The sequence below is a fragment of the Calonectris borealis genome, chromosome 12 (genome assembly GCF_964195595.1).
Source record: "Calonectris borealis chromosome 12, bCalBor7.hap1.2, whole genome shotgun sequence".
NCBI lineage: Eukaryota > Metazoa > Chordata > Aves > Procellariiformes > Procellariidae > Calonectris > Calonectris borealis.
This window is the reverse complement of record NC_134323.1, coordinates 19791518-19809557: the sequence shown is the minus strand read 5'-3', so window position 1 is coordinate 19809557 and position 18040 is coordinate 19791518. Positions and strand designations below refer to the sequence as shown.

Sequence of the window (18040 nt, the reverse complement as noted above, 5' to 3'; positions counted from 1 at the left end):
ACAGACAAAATTGTGAGACTGAAAACCAGGGGTTTTTGGTGGGGGTTTTGGGGTTTTTTTTTTTAGATTCTGAATTTGCAAGCAATAACCCATAACCAGGAGTTATGAAGACCACTGGCCATATATTTACAGCTGTATCACAGCCTAAATAGTAGTATTTGGGGCAAACCAGTTTCTGAAAAAATCCTATGTTGATATATCTTTTTTATGGAAAAATAAAGTCCATTTTTATAAATAAAAATGTATGGAAATGAAGTTGTACTTTAAGGCGGAGCAGTTGCATATTAAAGCTTTTAACAGTTGGAAATGCAAGGAATCATGAGCAAACTCTTAGTACAGCTTACAGTCCTTTATCACTAGCCTGCAGCTTAAAACTAGAACATTAACAAATCTACATAGTGCCTGGAGAAAGATCAGAGCTAGGTAAATGTAGGTCAACTAAGCCCATGAGTCAGTGCAACTCTGCCTGCCTACCATTTCAGCAATCAAAGGCTCAAAAATATAGTGCATGACTGTACCTTCCCCCCCCACCTTTTTTTTTCCAATTCAGGGTTTCTTGGCTGTTATTGCAGAATTCTTACAGTTGAAGAAGTTAGGCATTTTCCACACCTTTTACATGAATTAATCTGAGGGGAATTTATTCCATTATGAAAAAAAAAGAATGATCATTCTCAAAAACTCATTTTCTGATCAGAGGAAAACCAGATCACTAGCTAGTATGAAAGCACAAGTTGGTGAAATTTCAGTTGCGGCCACAGCGCTACTGGAAGGACAGTTTTAATGAACAAATGGCCCCTACAGCCTGACGCTATCATGGGGGCACAACGTGGATCAGAGCAGTCTACCCTGAAGATTGTAATTCAAATATTCACAAAAGCAGAGCCGGTTGTGCTCTTTCATTATTATTAGTTTTCATCAATTACATAACACATTTCAAACAAGAGCAACACACCAAACAATAACCATACAAAAAAATGCCAAATCATGAGCCAATTTCTTACACCCAAACAAATTCTGTTTACGTATTCTCTTCATTCTATTACCAAAAATGAGGTGCTTGTTGGCATTCTTCCATTTCAAACAAACAGCAGCTGCCACAAAGCGCAACTAGCCCAAGGAAGCTGCCTACAAAAGTGCTGACTGTAGTTAGTAGACAGGGGAAAGGGAGTGGAAGAATAAAAAACAACCCATCATCTTACACAGACACCATTGCATTTATGAGTGTGGTGCACCTTCCCCAACTGTGGAAAGTCTCTTATCTTCTGGTCTCCAAATCAGGACTGCCCCAGTAAAAAACCTTTGCTGTTTCACATTTAAAGCTTTCCCCAACTGATTTTTTTCTTCTGTTCCACACAACAAAAAAAAAGCACTCCCAAAATCAGCCACAATTTTGTTTTGTAAATAGTAATAGTATAAAGAGGGCAATGCAGCTGTATCACTTATATGTGATCATAAAGCAATAGAGGATTATATCTACATTTTATATACCTTTTAATTTGCATCCTATGAGAAAACATCAAGTATTCTTGCTTTGCTCTTTTTCAAACGGAAGAAAATATCTTCCTTGGACCTTCCACTGGAATCCAAGTTAATAACATACATTCATGTGTTATACAAACAAGAGCTGCAGTGAAGAGCAGTTGTTTTGGGACTACAGCAGGAATACCTGGAAAATGCATTCCAGAAAGCAAGCAAGAAGGCAGACAACAACTGAATTGTCAGAGCTGACTACATAAAATCTTAGCTCTTTGGAGAGCAAAAGATGGAATTTCTGACACCTTTACACCAGCAGCTCCACCACTACAAGCCCACAGAACATCTGCCAGTGATCCAGAGAAGTAACATTTTCCAACTATTTTCTTGCGATGTTAAATTAAAATAAAAGCCAAACAAAAATACTTTCTTATTAAATTCTCCAAGCAGGCAGTCCTTGCAAGTATCAGAAGAAAAATAAATACTTCAAAATGGGTAGATAGGTCCTTCCTCAGTTTTGAATTCAAGAACAGTGGTCAGTAAAACACTAAGTCTCTACCTTCACACCCTCGAAGAGTTTGAAAACACCAGCTTCAAGCTGGTTGCTCATAATCGAGCAAACACATTTACTTCAAGCTCTGCTTGCACTGAACTAGTTACCGAGTCTAATGTGCAAATTGTAAACTCTTCCTATAATGAAGAACAAAAATAAATAAGACCTCAATTATTGTGATTTACTATAGCATGGTAAGCACTGAGGAAAGAGAAGCTGGAACATGAAGTTACTCAAGAACACAGCCAGTTTAACTACTATTTTATTATAGGTGGGGCAGGCAAAACAATCTCTTACTAATTTTATCTAATACTTCCCAGCAGAAAAACTTTGGTGTTAGCCATTTTTTTCTCTGCCAGACTAAAATCATTAGGGCTGCAACCTTCTGTGCCAGATTCCTACACTTCTAAGAACATGGTAGTAAAATCAGTTTTGCATCTGGAGAACACTGCTTTGGCCACATTAAATAGCAAATTGTCTTTGAAAACCTCACTACAGTCCACCCAAATTCCACATGCTACATAAATCAGCATTCTTCTGAGGTTTACAAAATCTTTATTTAGCAGGTATTTTAGCAACTAAGATTTTGAAGGATTGTTTTCAACGAGTTTCTCTCAATTCCTCCAGGTGGAAAAAGAGCACATGCACTATCTTTTCTACCACCCGCACAGTTCGTAGTATCGTGGAGCCAGTACATTCCTACCCCAGCAAGGCAGGATGCTCTGGGCTACCAGAACAAAGACAGGCTTTCCCTGTAATGGCTTCCAGCTAGCAAGCTTCAGAGGTGCTTGGCAGTGCCCTGGCAGCGGAAAGCCTTTCTTCTGTGCTTACTACACCTGAATTTACCTCATGGGCAACTTTTATCCTTCAAATCCATGATTTAAAAAAGTAAAACTAATACATCTAGAATTGGATGAGGTTATTAAAAAGAAACAAGAGAGGTAGAACTCTGGAAAGAAAAAGTGCAACAAGACCTTGAGTTTTAAGAAAGTAAACAAGTTTGAATATAAGCACATTTTTAAGTGGTTCAGGAAGGAGATTACAATTGGCTTGATGAGGCCAAAGATGAGGAACAAGAGTTAGATGAAGAGATGACACAGGATCTGAAGTTACCGGTAGAGACAGAACAGGGGAAAAAAAAAAAAAAGAAATGGAAAGAACTGGTCTTTGCCTGCCAGACCACCCCCCTCTCCAAAAGCTGAATTATCACCCCAAATTCGGGAATCGCATAATCCTTCTACTGTTGTCAGAAGTCTCTTGAATTCAGTTACAGCAGTATGTATCTCAGCTCCTTTAATAATGCTCCCTCTGTTGTGAATTGCTCCATGCGCTTGAATAGCAGACGCCCTTGCCATGCATGTAAAGGTGCTGACCTTGCAGATACAGGTCAGGAGATTCAGGATAGCACCCTATTATTTAAGATAAGGAAATTACACTAAAAACTATGCTTCTAAAATCATGTAATCAAAAGCAAAGCTGCACAAAAATTAAGACTGCTTGTATTTTCATTTGATTCCCACTAGTTTGTGTACATTTGATATATTCTTTACTTATTTCCACTATTCACATCTTTGCAGAGGACTAATTACAGACCCATACCAGGGGACGACACCACCCCGGTTAGTAAGGAGGCTGCTGTTCCAGTTTGTCAGGCAAGCTCAAAAATACACTGGAAGATAAAGAAAAGTGAGAAAAGAATGGATAGCCTCTGAATAACTGTAGCTAAATGTTGTGGAAAACTAAAATCTATCCCTAACAGCACCACAGCTAGGCAAGTCACCCACACAATGCTTTTCACAAGCAATTACTCAGGGCAGGATTTACAATGGCTAATATTAGGTGAAGTAAAAATTAGCTATCTGGACTCCAACTGACAAGGAATACAGATTAGCACCTTCAGCTGGCAGTTGAGCCCACCTACCCAGGACCAATACGCCTCTTCCGAAGGCTTAACTTCACATCTCAACCCTAAATTTTGGAACTGCTGAATGGTCAGAACTACAGCTGAGTGAGATTTAACCTAGAAAGTTTAGTATTAATTTTAATGTGGTGCCAAGTCCTACCAAAACCACACCAGTCACCAACAATAAAAAAAGACAGTGCAAAAGCTAACGATACCACCCTGGCAAGGCATCCCACATTTAACAGTGACAATAATAGAAAACACTGGCTGATCACTACAAACAAGCACCACCTGCTCCATTCACCAAGGCCACACAGCTTTTACTCTCCTTTTTGTTTTGCTGGATTCACAATCCCACCTCTTCTCCTGTGCCAGTTCTGGCACACACTGAACTGATCAGCGAGATGATTATACTCAAACTGAGAGCAAATGATCCAGATGATTTTATTTTATTCCCCCCCCACCCCCCCCCACTAGGAGAAGAAGGGTTAAGAGAAGGTGAGGAACCAGCGTAAAGCAAAAGATGCAAGAGGCCAGGAGCAAGAGAGAATGAGACTTTCCCCTTTGCAAGTTGTGACCTGCAAAAAATGGGTTATAATCTCATAGAGAAACAGCCAAAAATAAACCAGAGAACTTGCAAAAAACACAATGATTGGTAAATGACTCAAGGGGATCACAGAAATGAAACACAACTACCACCACATAATAAAGTCTCCTATATTTTAAGCTCTGTAACTGCTCAAGTTTGAGAGTAATTCTGCAAAGGTTCTTACTCTGTTTTCTCTCTGCAGGAACTCAAGCCCCTTCCACTACTTCACCATGTGACAAGTGTGTATGTTGTATGTCCCCTGGCCGACAGAAACTGAGGACGTCATCTATTGTTTTGATTCTCAGTATATAGGCAGCCGTCCATCTCCCCTACCAGCCTGACGTGCGCTAAGTGGCAGGTGGAAACCTGAGAGGATCTGGCACTGCCCATGACAGCAACTTTGTATTTTGAAGTGGTATGCAAGTTAAAATGAAAACTGGGACACCACACATATGCCACCTCCTCCTGAGATAGTTTTAGAGCCTAAGTATCTGCACCACAATTTTATGTAGATGCGAGATAGCTGTTAAAATGAATACACAAATTAATACACTGCTGCAACTAAAACACAGATAGTAAGCACATTAAACACACATATTTTTAAACGGCAGCATTAAAAACTGGGTATGAATATGACAGTAGATTTACTGTATGGTAATAACGCTGCCAATTTTATGAACTTTTTTTTTTTTAAGGTAGCTCATTTCAAAAGAGGAACACCGACAGTGGTGCTACTTCACGTCTTTCCTTATACGAGATCTTCTGTTAGCATTCAGATTTCTTTTGCACGTATGAATGAACAGAATGCAAAAGAGAGCACTCGAGATTATTTCCCAACACATTTACAATACTGAAGATACTGAAATTCTCTTGCTTTCTGAGGGGGAAAAAGGGACTAAACCAGAGTACATTCTGACACGGTATTCCTGACAAAGCCCACAACGCTATGAGATCAGAATACACAACGGACAGCTCATGTACCCCCTCCATCCAGGGAGGAGTTGGAGTCACCACTTCCTTGGCCTGCACGTGCAGCCATCCACAAATGGGAATATCGATACACGGCAGGGGAGACAAACACAAGGCAGCACTGGCTCTTCAGCTTACTCACTGCAAGGACAGAGGCAGAAGCAGCTGCTGTCTGCAGTGTCCCTGCTCACACCCCTCACCTCCACAAGCACATCTGCAGCTCCAGCACCTTCCACCCTCTCCCTCATCCATCTACAGTACACAGGAGCGAGCGCATTTTAGGGGGCCCCACGTAAATACTAGCAAATTGCCATCTAATCCGCAATGCTGACAAGGTTGAGCAACAACGATAAAACCACACCCTCATGTTGCAGCCTGCGTATTGTGAATTTATAATACTTTCCACTTTCAAACACCACCAATTTAGGCAGCTTTTGAAAGAACATGCTTCTCATGTGGCTGTACATTGCCTCCTTTGGTCCCAAATCCAATTAAAAAATCTTGCAAATCATAAAAACATTTGGTAAACACCATCAGTCACTCTACTATTGTTCAAAATGGCTGTTTCGCAAAGAAGACAGAAAATACAAACTGAACTAAGTTTCAAATTAGTGATGTCTGCCATTATCAAATACAGCAACCTCTGGCTACTCAGTAAACACACTGGATGTACTGGACACTGATACTTGGAGCTGACCTTCAAATATAATATAATAAACAGTTGTTCACTAATTACAAGGACTTTTTTTTTTTTTTAGGTTTCATAAAATAAATAAATTTGAATCACAAACACTTATACAAAATTTGGTATGCAAACCAAACAGCTAGAAAATAACTTAGCTCTTAGCCAAGCCCTAAGATTTTTGACTAGAAAAAAACTGTGAAGAATTCAGACTAACTATAAAATCATACTACCATAAAAATACTGTACACGCACATGATACGTAGCTCAGCACACAATCGAGCACTGCTTCTAGGAACGAGGGATCCCCCTAGCCCACTGCAACTTCTGATCGTGGTACCCATCATTACTAACACCAGCACCAAGCAAAGGAAAAAAATGTGCACAACTGCCCCAAGGCATCGTTCGGGGGGTGAACACTGATGAGAACTCGGGGAAATCTCTATTTTAAGGATGCAATTACACCAAAGCAGAAAACCATAATGGCCTTTATGTGACAATCATTAGTACTAAGTGTAATACATGTCCACTGCCTTTATCCTCCCCAATTAAGGAAACTCTCAGTCTTTCGCAACATCTGAAACACCGCATGCCAGCAGCTGGTATTTACAGTCATTTTGACTCACAGCAACAAGAGTGACCACCGCAATTCAGTGGTACGTTTGAACAAAGGTAAAGTTCAAAAGACTGAGAACGCAAACCTTTTGACATGAGCAAACTCAACAGCTTTATTTCTTCTGCTCTGAAAGCTGACTACTCCTCTTTCACACTTTTATGATTCTGCTGCACTTACATTTTCTGTCGCTTGCAATGCCAGGATGGTAATTTTATGTATCTCATTCTTGCTTGCTATGAAAGCATATTAACAGCATAAACCCTTTTTTTTGTTGTCTTAATTGTTGTTAGGGAGCTTTCACTATCTGTGATTCGTGGAAGCTTATGCTTCTTGTTAAGGGGCAAAAGTCTATGGTCACAGTCTTTAGCTGAGAAGAAGAAAATGAGTATTGGGAATTGCCTAAATAAGTTGCTTTGACTTTTTTCCAACTTTGTATCAATTAACTACAGCGCTCCACAGAAATTTTTGAACAGTGGCAGCTTTGGTTTTGTATCTCAAAGGGGGTAGAGGATCAGAAGAAAGTGAGGTTTTCCATGCTTTAAGGACATTACAACACTATTTCTTACTTTCTTTGGTAACAGCTAGCTATTATTAGAGACCATACGATTTAATGGAGAGACCGAAGCAGACTGGAACTCAAGAGAACTTGATTCTTCTTGCAATTCAGCTGTAACTTGTGCTGACAATGACTCTTTCTCTCTGCTTTATTTCCCTCTCCTTTTATCACACCTACTCATATTTAAAATGACAAGACTATCCTATATTATATACCGGTATAGCATAATTTTTAACCAAATACCCTCCTAAGTAGCATGGTCCAAAAACATTATTTGAATACGATTAATCTAATTGCTTGTTGCTACCATTAAACTAAGCAACTGAACTTTTTCCATTTCCCTCTCCATCCATCCTAACACTTGCAGCAAGAATCAAAGGGATTATCAGTATCTTGCCTCTATCTCCCCTTTTTTCCTGTCAGAGTAATTTCTTTTTGTCAGAGTAATTTCTTTAACTCCCACCTTGTAAAGAAGGTTAGCTTTGAATTCATGTCCCTCTTTAAAACTTACACTCAGCCTGTTCAAACGACAGCCATGTGCAACAGGAACTCTGCTCCACCAGACAACCAGGAGCGAGAATACCTGTGGTTTGATTCCACGTACAGCATCGGAAGTCTTGATACGTTCACACAACGAAAGTCAGCGCATCTGAAGTCACTCTTGTCATCTGAAACCTGGTAATCCCACCTGCGTTCGAGGCGTTTTCTATGCTAGTAACAGGTGATTTCCAACCAACTTAAAACACGTATGTATATTTTTTCAATACAGGCTAAGGAGCAAATTATATACATGTTCCCATTGAGATAGGTATGTGCATATGGCAAAGCTGTTAAGTACTCATGAAAATACGAACATTACTGTGACACTGTAAGAATCACTACTGGTAACGTTGCTACACTACCTACAAAGGAATCCCACTCCAACAAGACAAAACATTTTCACGACAAAAACTTTCACTTCTTTGCATGAATGATACACAACTTCTGTATTTGAAGTTACACTGGTAAATCCATTGCCAGCCTGCAACCTTCACAGGGGAAAATGAGGCAGGAAACCTGTGAATCGCTACAGCAGGCTCTAAATGTTGTATGAAAAAACATGCCCGCTGCACTGAGGGAATACAGCACTGCTATTTCTGCTAGTATGTTCAGTTTAGTTCAAACAAAGCAAAGAGAGAGAAGTCTTTCATACACAGAATTCTTTGAAGAAAACCTACTTTCTTGTATGTTTTTTTAAACTCATCTTTTCACACAACCTTTAGAGATACGTTCTTCTTTACAGTTTCTTACAGATAGGGCATTTTTCTCTTCCACCTCAAAACTGAACCCCAATCGGGGGTTTACTTTTTTAACAAAGTAAAAAAGTTACAGAACCCTTAAGTGATTTTCCAGTTTGTGTTAACATTACACTCAATGGAAGCTGATCCATATCCCTTTCTTTCCTACTATAATTTCAATGCAAATAACATACAATACTTCTTTTAAAACTTCCATACGCGATATGAATTCACATACAATACTATAAGCAGCAAAATTCCCAAAAGCACTCTTGCACATTTCTTTCAGTTTGTACGGCACTAACATTTGTGACTACCATAGCATCTCAAGAAGGCCTTTCTTAATTTTATGTTAAACACATGCTTTTTCATAAGGTCTATGATTTAAATAAGCCTTACATAAACACTTTGTTAGGGCTACTGTGATTTAAGCTACTTTCTGCCTAACTACAGGTAAAGAAAAATAGACCAGGTAGCATGCTGCAAAGATCAATAAATCTTATGCTGTCAAACAAGGAGGAAAATTTCTTACATGTATTTAAAATATCAATAACATCTGAATTAAATTAGGTATTATAGAGTCAAATACAGAATGAAAAAGACTAATGTACTTCAAAGTTTTACTCTATTAGAGTGTTAATGAATATATTAACATGAGTGCTAATCTAACAAAATCCTTTAAAGTGTTTTAAAAATAATCAACAGCACCATCATTGGGAATACTTAAAACACATAGTCTTAAATGCGTATGTTACAATTTCATAAAATAAAAATAGGTTTAAAATCCCAATTTTAATCAGACTACTCCATTATGGAGTGTTCGTGTATGTGTATATATATACACACACACATACTTTTTTTTCCACCATGAAGCATAACCCTTTGTTCCATAATCCCCAGTTGTATATTTAATGATCACACATAAAACACTTTCATCAAAAAGAAAAACCGCAGTTCTAGCATGTTTAATTCTTTGGAAATGAACATCTACATTGCTGAAATGGCATTAGAGTGACAAATGACTGTAATCCAATGGCCCAAGGCCAGCAACTTCTATTACAACAGATTTGGCTCTTTTGTACGACACAGCATGTTGCATGTATATCACTAAACAGAAAGCAGACTGCGTAGTTTACCTATAAACAAAATTCCACTTAACTTTACAAGTATTTTAACGGTTTCATGAATGGAAAAAGCAGTGTGTCTAAGCAACTGCCTACAAAAACTGGATTTCTTAATAGGTAAATGGCTGGATCCATTCTAAAGAGTCTCCGAATCAGTGCTATAGTCTAGAATGCACAGAATAAATAGCAATGATTCACAAAAACTGTGGGGTTTATTCCATTATTTGCATACTGCCATATAGTTCCAAATTTAAGTTCTATGTCAGTTTTCCCAGACTTCTTTTTTTTAAGTCACCCAACCCACATTCACCCACTGTACTCTGCGTGGATTCACCATTCACATTTTAGAAAGACAAATGATACCTTCTGGCAACGTAAACTCACAGCTTCAGCTGCAGCCTGAATTCCCGAGACCATGGAAGCCTAGAACAACTACTCACTCCATCAGCAAAAGCTCTAGCAAAAGGGCCAACCCAGCACCTTCTGAGCAATGAAAGCGGGACTCCAAAAAAAAAAAAAAAAAGAGCGAGAGAGAGACAAATCCAGCTTCTTCACCCCTTTAAAACACAGAACAGCAACTGAGCAGGACAGGGGAGAAGCAGCAGCTACAGAAAGATGCTGCTCTCAAACGCCTCTCCAAATCCACCCACTAGCAGCCCCTGCCCAGAGCCACCTTTCATTTTGTCTTCAGGGTGCCCCCCATAATTTTCAGTGTATTTCAGGAACCTGACAGACAGAATCCACACTGCCCTCTCTCCAAACACTTCTTTCTGCCTGTAAGGACACTGTAACATTAGACACATCTGCATCTGGATGCAAGCAAGCTAGCACAAGAAACTCATCCAGCTGCATAACAACCATTTTTTTAAGATTATTTTTGAGACAGATCGATTTCCTAATCAAGGTCACCCACAAATATCAGGCAATACACTGCAAAGACAGCACAGAACAAATGCCTACAGACTGCTGCCTTTTTTTTTTTCTTCCAGAAACAGCACTGGCTTAAGGGAACATCAAACTACACCCTGCCAGGGAGCAACACTCCAAGCCAGCCATAAAAGAGGTAGTTTGCAGTGCAGTATTTCAGGGAGTCGGATTGCATGCCATGTTCCGAGTTCCAGTTATTCTGGTTGCCAGGCCAGACACAGGCTTGGGTGAGGATGAGCTTATGAGCTGGTTCAGGTTTTTCTGAATTCAAACTCTACTGGTTTTTACTTCAGCTGGGTTTTGGGGCAATATGGTATACTTAAAATGGCACTGAGTTAATTTGACACCACAGTAATGGTGAAAGAACAAAACAAGCATAAATGATTCATTCTGCTATGGTATCCTTTCTTCTGCTTAACTTGTTTTCACAAGATTTATAAATGATGCGTTTGTATTAATTCTTTCTAGAAAAACAATAGGAAAAGTGGCTAAAACCACTGTTTATACAGTTCCTACAGAGTATTACTCTTTCCAAACAGGGAAATAAGTTTTTAAAATGTCTGTCTTTTTTTTTTTTAAAAAGAAGACTTTTAGATGACCTTGATGACAAGTGGTTTCAACTATATCCATTGCTAAATCAGCTCAATATCTGTAGTGTCATACAAAACCTGTAGTGATACAACAGGTTTACTTCTAGCTCACCTTAATAATAAAAGAAAATAAATCTTACAGATGTTGAATATACTCAGGACACGCCCAGAAAACTGACAGCAACACTTAAATATCTCATTAAATGATTATGAAATAATGACATGGAATACAGAGGTACAAACGATGAGCAGTATCTGAACTGTGTTACCATATACTCATGTGCTTGCTGACTAGCTGGCCATCCAAAATTAATGCCCCTTTGAAAATATACGATACGGTCACGTTTCATGATTCATTTGTTAGAATGTGCAAACTGACTGATGAAATATTTCTGCCCACTATTACATGAATTCATTAACTGGCAGAAATTTGACTACGCATTTTAGCTATCAGAAGAGCATGATTTCCTTGAAGACTTTTTTCCCTCCCGTGTGACAAAAAAAAAGTCTCAATTACGGTACACTCAAATTACAGTCACATGAAAAAACTAAGCACTTTTGCCTAGGACTCTGCATTATGACATGAACATAATGACTAAATAATGTTATTTCGTCTTGTGCTCAGAACAGACAATATTTATCAAAACTCTCTACTTTTTCTACTGATCTGCAACACTACCATCCTAAAATAAAAAGGAAACACCTACATGTAAAACTGCATCCCTGAACTTATTTTCAGGTTCTCCATCCAAAAAAGTCCAACACATTGTTACCTTACTTCGGCATTAAAGCACTGTGTTGCTATAAATCCCAGGCAGCATTTAAATAGACTGTTTACATTAGGGGAAAAAAAAACAAAACACAAAAACAGGCTGTGTTTAATGACACGAACAAAGCATTAACTGAAAGATATCTTACAGATTTGCTTCTGAATTTTATATAAATTTAAACACCAATCTTCACAAGACCTATATATCTACCTTTACGTATAGAGGGGGTTGATTTAAAATAGCCTATGTACAAGTTACTACTAAAGATGAATTTGCAGTCCAGGTTTAATTACAGCTATGCAATGCTTCACCATAAACTAAATCAGCAGTTGAACTCTTTTTTGTTTCAAGGTACACCAACTTAATTAAAGTACAGACACAAAAATGTCCTTAATTCTTCTAAATCAAGAAAAAAGCTGCAATGTAAAACCCAGTCTTATCAAACTGACCACATGCACTGCTGTCTAGTACTGAGGGGAGGGGAAAGCAGCAAGTAAAACAGCTTCCGAGTTCGACACTGAATCCTTTTGATATATGTGCCATTCATTCATTCATTAGGGCAGTTAAGTGAGTCTCCTCCAGTCCGAAAGAAAAGTTGAAGGACACAAGATTTTAAAACAATTTTAAATTTTAAACAAACTCCAGAAACTGCAAATGCCCTCGATAACAAAATCACGTCCCTCCTTCTCTCAAGCATAAATAAATCAAGGTGGACAAGAAACATCATGATAGTTTTCACCGATTACAAACTTTTCTTTATGGAAAAATCATTGTCAGTGCCACTAGTGCACAACTTCATTACATGTGTACCTTAACTGCCCTCCATAAAAAAAAAAAAAAACAGAATTCAGAATAAAGCATCACCTTGTTTAAAACACTTAAATTTTATGAAAGGTGTTTTCCACCTCAAAAGACAGTTTCTTAATAAAATTAACTTTAATACGATCGAAGTTTTCTAAACTTTATTATTTGCTAAAAACAAAGTTGTATGAAGTCTTGCAAATAAACCCCTCAGCACACCGCACGTGTTGCCTGACATTTTTGCTTTAAAGCTTTTTAGGAGAAAAACCTTACAGGAAAGAAATAGTTAACTTAACTCATTCAATCATTTGCTCTAAGCACACACTAGATTAGATCAGGAATCGAGCTTTTAACTTCCAGTGAAAAACTACCACGATTGCAGTTTTTTTTTTTTTACTCCGTGCACAAATCTTCTGGCTGGTTTAGTTAGTGGGAGAGAGGGACACTGCACACGCATCCCCATGCACAGTAATCTTGCAACACTCAGCCCTTTGCACCCCAATGCATTGAGGTTTACTGAGTGTTTGAGCGGGGGGGGGGGGATTAGTTTACAAATCTCCTTATTCTCTTCTCATTATAGAATCACTCCTGTCTCACCCCCCTCCAAAAAAAAAAAAAAAGCCCAACCTATCGACTCCCTTCCGACCATCCTCTCCTGGCAACGGCTCAGATGGGGGTACAGCACCGACTTCACCCCGCAAAGGACTCCTGCGGGCCTCCTCCTCCCCCCGCTCCTTCCCCTCGCCGAGGCGCGGTGACACCGGCGCGGCGAGGGGGCGAGCCCCAGCACGCTGGGCCCCTCCGCGGGGCAGGGCCGCCGCCGGGAGTGCGGCAGGCCGCCCTCCCGACCAGCAGCGAGGCCCCTCCACCGCCCCGAGGAGATTCAATGAAGCTGCAGAATCACCCTGGGCCTAGTCCCGGCCACCACGCTCCCCCCCTCGGCGAGCCGCGCCGCAGGGCCCGGCCGCCCCTCGGAGCCCGTCAGGGGCCCCCGCAGCGCCCCGGGCCGGCAGCGCGGGGGCGGCCAGTACCTGGGCGCTGTTCACAGCCATGGCGCCCCGCGTCCGTGGGGAGCTCGGCGTCTCCCGGGCGCCTCACGCTGCTGCCCCCGCCGCCGCCATCTTCTCTCTCGCACGCACCAGCCGGGCGGGCAGGCGGCACGCACCGCGCCTGCGCACAGCGCCGCCGGGGAGGGCCGGGGCGGGGCGGGCGCGCTTCTGCGCCTGCGTGCGGGGCGGGCGGCGGCGGCGGGCGGTGGCGGCGCAGGCGCAGTGGCGGCCGAGCAGGGGGCGGGGCGGCCCTGAGGAAGGGGCCCGGCGGCGGGGAGCGGCGGGCGCTGCGGAGCGGGGGGCCCGGCGAGGCGGACGTCGCCCGCGGGGCCGCCTCCCTGAGGGGGGAGCTGGGCAGCCCCAGGCAGGGGGGAGGGCGAGGCCGCCAAAAAAACTCGCCTTCAGCCCCGCAGGCATCGTCTGGGGCGGGCGAGCTGCCGTGAGGCGGGCGGCCATGAGGCCGCCGTGAGGCGGGCCCGGGCTGAGGCGAGCCCGCCGCCTGCAGAGTCAGTGGCGGGAGCTTGGTCCCACGCTGCTGGAGCTGCGGCCATGCAGCCGCTGGCCCAGCTGAGTAACCTGGGCAAGGTGGCGCAGCTAGCCCTGTGCTACCCCAGCGAGGTGGTGCCGTGCAGGAGAAACGCAGCTGAAAAAACCGCAAGCGGCCTGGCTGCCCCCAAGGAGTGAGCCACGGGTTCGCCTCGAAAGCCTGTAAAAGGCTGCGTGCCGAGGGTTACCCTGGCAGGTGAGAGGTGGGCTGCCTGCCCAGGTGCTGGCAGGGCGAAGCTGTACCGCGCCTGTCCCAAATAGCGAGAGTGGGAACGGGTTCAACATTTGTATCTGGAAAAAAAAGTGACTAAGGCAATCTCATGATTTTGAAAAGACTGAGTCATAACTGAATACTGAAACCCCCAGGCAAACATCCATTAAATTAATTGCTAATTTACTCCATATTTTTTTCCTTAAACAAACTACCAAATCCTGCAAAAGTCTACTTCAGTTGGGAAGCAAGTGTTAGAGAAAGCTTGACATTACTGTGAAGGTTGAAGAGAAGAAAAGGAAATCAGAGAACTTTGTGTCTTCGGCTGTTCAGAGGGGAGGTTCACTGAAAGTGGGAAGAAGGTTCATCCACCCCTATGATAAGGACATTTTCCTCTCGTTTTATGAAGTTCCACGCTTAACGTGCTCATGACAGTAATGGGAAGGAGCGACAGTAAATGGTTTTCTGTATCAGCTTCTGTCCCTTTGGTTGACACACCCTACTGCCGCTCCCTTTCTTTTGTTTCTAGCAAGTGTTGCTCTTCTGTCCTAAGGCAGAGAACTAGCACTGAAAATGGCTGTTTAATATTAAAAGAGAGAAACAAAAAAGGGAGACAAATGTACAGGCTTTTTGCATACAGCATTTCAAACATCTGAAACCCCCTCTCCCCTCGGGAGTCTAATTTACAAGGTAAATAATGGAGTGAAAACCTTTAGGTAGCTCCTCTGGTTGAAGGCAAAATTCCCTTCTGCCCACAAGACTGCCTGAGTAAACTGACTGTTTTTGCTGGAAAGGCTGCCCCTTCAAATGGCTGAAAATACAAATGAGCACAGTGCCTCCCGCCTGAAAACCAGTTAATTCAAATACCAGTGCTGTTAAAAGCCGCAGCTGGTGGTGAGAACTGACGTGGGCAGAAAGGATGTCACTGCCCATAGTTCAGCACACAGAAGGTTTAAAACAGAGGGTTTTTAAACAGAAGGTTTAAAACACCTTCAATTTTATCCTGTCTTAATACAGTTTCATTGTAAAGTCTGTTAACGTTTTACCACACTATTTTGTAATAATGTAAGTTTTGTAAGTTTTATTGCAAAGCATGCTTTGAAGAAACTTACCTGCTGGGAAGTTTCCACCTCAGTTCTCTTCTATCATTAATTTTTGCCATTTTTAGTGGTCTGTTTTTTCATTACTGCTAACTGCATTGCACAAATCAGTTTTATTTTCTTCTATCCTTTATGCCAGTGGCCATGAATTACAGCTCCCAAACAACACGTTGCTTTTCCGACTGTAAAAAAGTGGTGCTGTATTTTTTTTTCTCTGTATCCATTCATGGAGTGAAGTAATGTTCCTGACAACATGGTACTGACTTAATTATTTTGTGAATTGATCAACAACAAATGAGGTCCATGGCTATGGAAATAAGAAAGGATTGTCTGACATTAGCTAGTGAGCTGAATAATCTGCTCCCAAGCGAGCTGCCTCCCGGTAACTACTGTAATTGTTCTTATCCTACTGTAAACGCGAAGTGCTTGGGCATGGCTCACCCTTCCATGCCATACTCATCATTTCGCTAGATGATAAGACCTGTGCTCAGGACAGTGCCCAGGAGGGGAAGGATTTATACGTATGACTTTTCTGAAGCCACCGGTGGGACCCACACAGCCGTTCTTTCGGGGGCAGCAGGGAATACCTTCCCGTGGTGCTGCAGGGACTGGCCGATCACTGTGGGAGGGTTACTGCTGTCCACGGAAAGCTTCCTCCTAGTGCTAGAGCTTGAGGAGCGCTGGAGACTTCTTCTGCAGAGATGCAGAACGTCTATCCCAATAGTTTCTAGGTACAGTAAGGGCTTTGCTACTTCTCCAGTCGTTCTGGTAACGATTCAAGCGGGAAGAAAAAAACCAGTCAGCACTATGCTGTGTTTTGGGGGGACCAAGACACAGAAAGCCAAGGTGGCTGCTGTGTAGAGAAAAACCAGAAACATTATTTAAAGCACCAGGAGTCTAAGGGACCATAGTGGCACCAGCCTCGTGCCCATACTGGCACAGAAACGGTGTTGGGGAGGGAGCTCTGTCCACCCGCCCCGTTGCCCACCATAAAGTCTGTACAAGCAGCAGTCATCTTCCCTGGTTGGATCCCGAGGAGGGGCTTCTGCTCGTGGGTCAGTTGGCTCCCTGTATTTTAAGTTTTCGATGGAAAACCAGCCTGCTCTAGGTCAACGTCCGGAGCGGTGTCATCGGCACAGCCCCTCAAACGCAGCTGCGACAGCGCTCCTCCAGCGTAAGGTCCACAGAGACGCCACGAACTTTGCCGGAGGTGAATCGAGCTGTTCTCACCGTGCTCGTGGGGGCACGAGAGCTGTTCCGTGATGTGGTGCCTGTGAAGAAGGAACGGAAATCACTGCTGAAGGAGGTCCCTTTTGCTGCTCGTGGTTATAATAAAACATTAAAAGTGCATTACTGCAAACCTGACTTCAAACTCCGTATTCCTAAATTTGCTGAAAATTTGTAACAGATACATTTCATTTGTCAATGTAAGGAACTTAAACATGGACTAGTTCAAGTTAACCTGAAACAAATTGGAAGTCTAGAAAAGACTTTAGTAGATCATGTGGGTGCTTGACTCAGTATGTTCTGTGTTTCAGTTATCTGTGCAGACCTTTTGGCTGAATTATTTGTGTCTTATTCATCCTCATCTTAAATACAAGCCTTCTCTCTTCTCATGCAATCGTCTGTTTTAGGGCTGCAGTCTCAAAAGAACCTGCAAGTCTCTACTCACCTTCCTTTCACGTTCTGTCACCGAACCCATCATGATAAAAACAAAGGTACATTTTTTCCCAAAGCTATTCTGAGTTCCAGAAAGAGCCCATGTGATGCTAAAAAATGCGTGTGGTATCCACAAACCCGCTGCTGGGCTGTGTCTCTCGCTTTGTAGTGGAGTTACCAGAAGGGAGAAGGAAACTGTAAGTCGCTGGGGCTCGTCCACGCTCTGGCTCGGACGGCGCGGTGACAGAACGTCTCCATCTGCACGGGGGATGCATCTGCCCTGACCTGGTCCGTAAGACAACTCAAAGCCGTAAGTTCATGAAGGCATAATTAGCGTCTCACTCATCATTACATTCACGGGCAGAGAACTGAACCATGACAAGAAACTGAAACCAAATAATTTATCAAGTTTGTTGCACTTTTTTTTTTCCATTGAAACTTCTTGCTGGTCAGACCTTCATTAAGACGTATCAGCAAGATCAGAATCACAATTAGAATCGAGACTTTTTTCCTGCAAGCTGAATTGCTTCTCAAAAAGAGTACTAAATGCTAAGTTGTTTATTTAAATTCTCTAGACATGAGACACTATCAGTTAAGAATACTGAATCCTAAACGGCAGCGTTTGGAAGAACGCAGTCTGATCTC

General features: G+C 42.1%; 1 protein-coding gene across 3 annotated transcripts in view; it reads right to left on the bottom strand.

Annotated features, from left to right (window-relative positions):
- The window catches only part of USP10 (ubiquitin specific peptidase 10), a 55975-nt gene extending 41995 nt beyond the window's left edge, over positions 1–13980 (bottom strand). For all 3 annotated transcript variants that reach the window (XM_075161514.1, XM_075161517.1, XM_075161516.1), the window contains exon 1: positions 13862–13980. In XM_075161514.1, the coding sequence (XP_075017615.1) occupies positions 13862–13882 (21 nt within the window). In that variant the 5' untranslated portion in view covers positions 13883–13980. The remainder of the gene's footprint in view (positions 1–13861) is intronic.
- Between the last annotated feature and the right edge of the window lie 4060 nt (positions 13981–18040).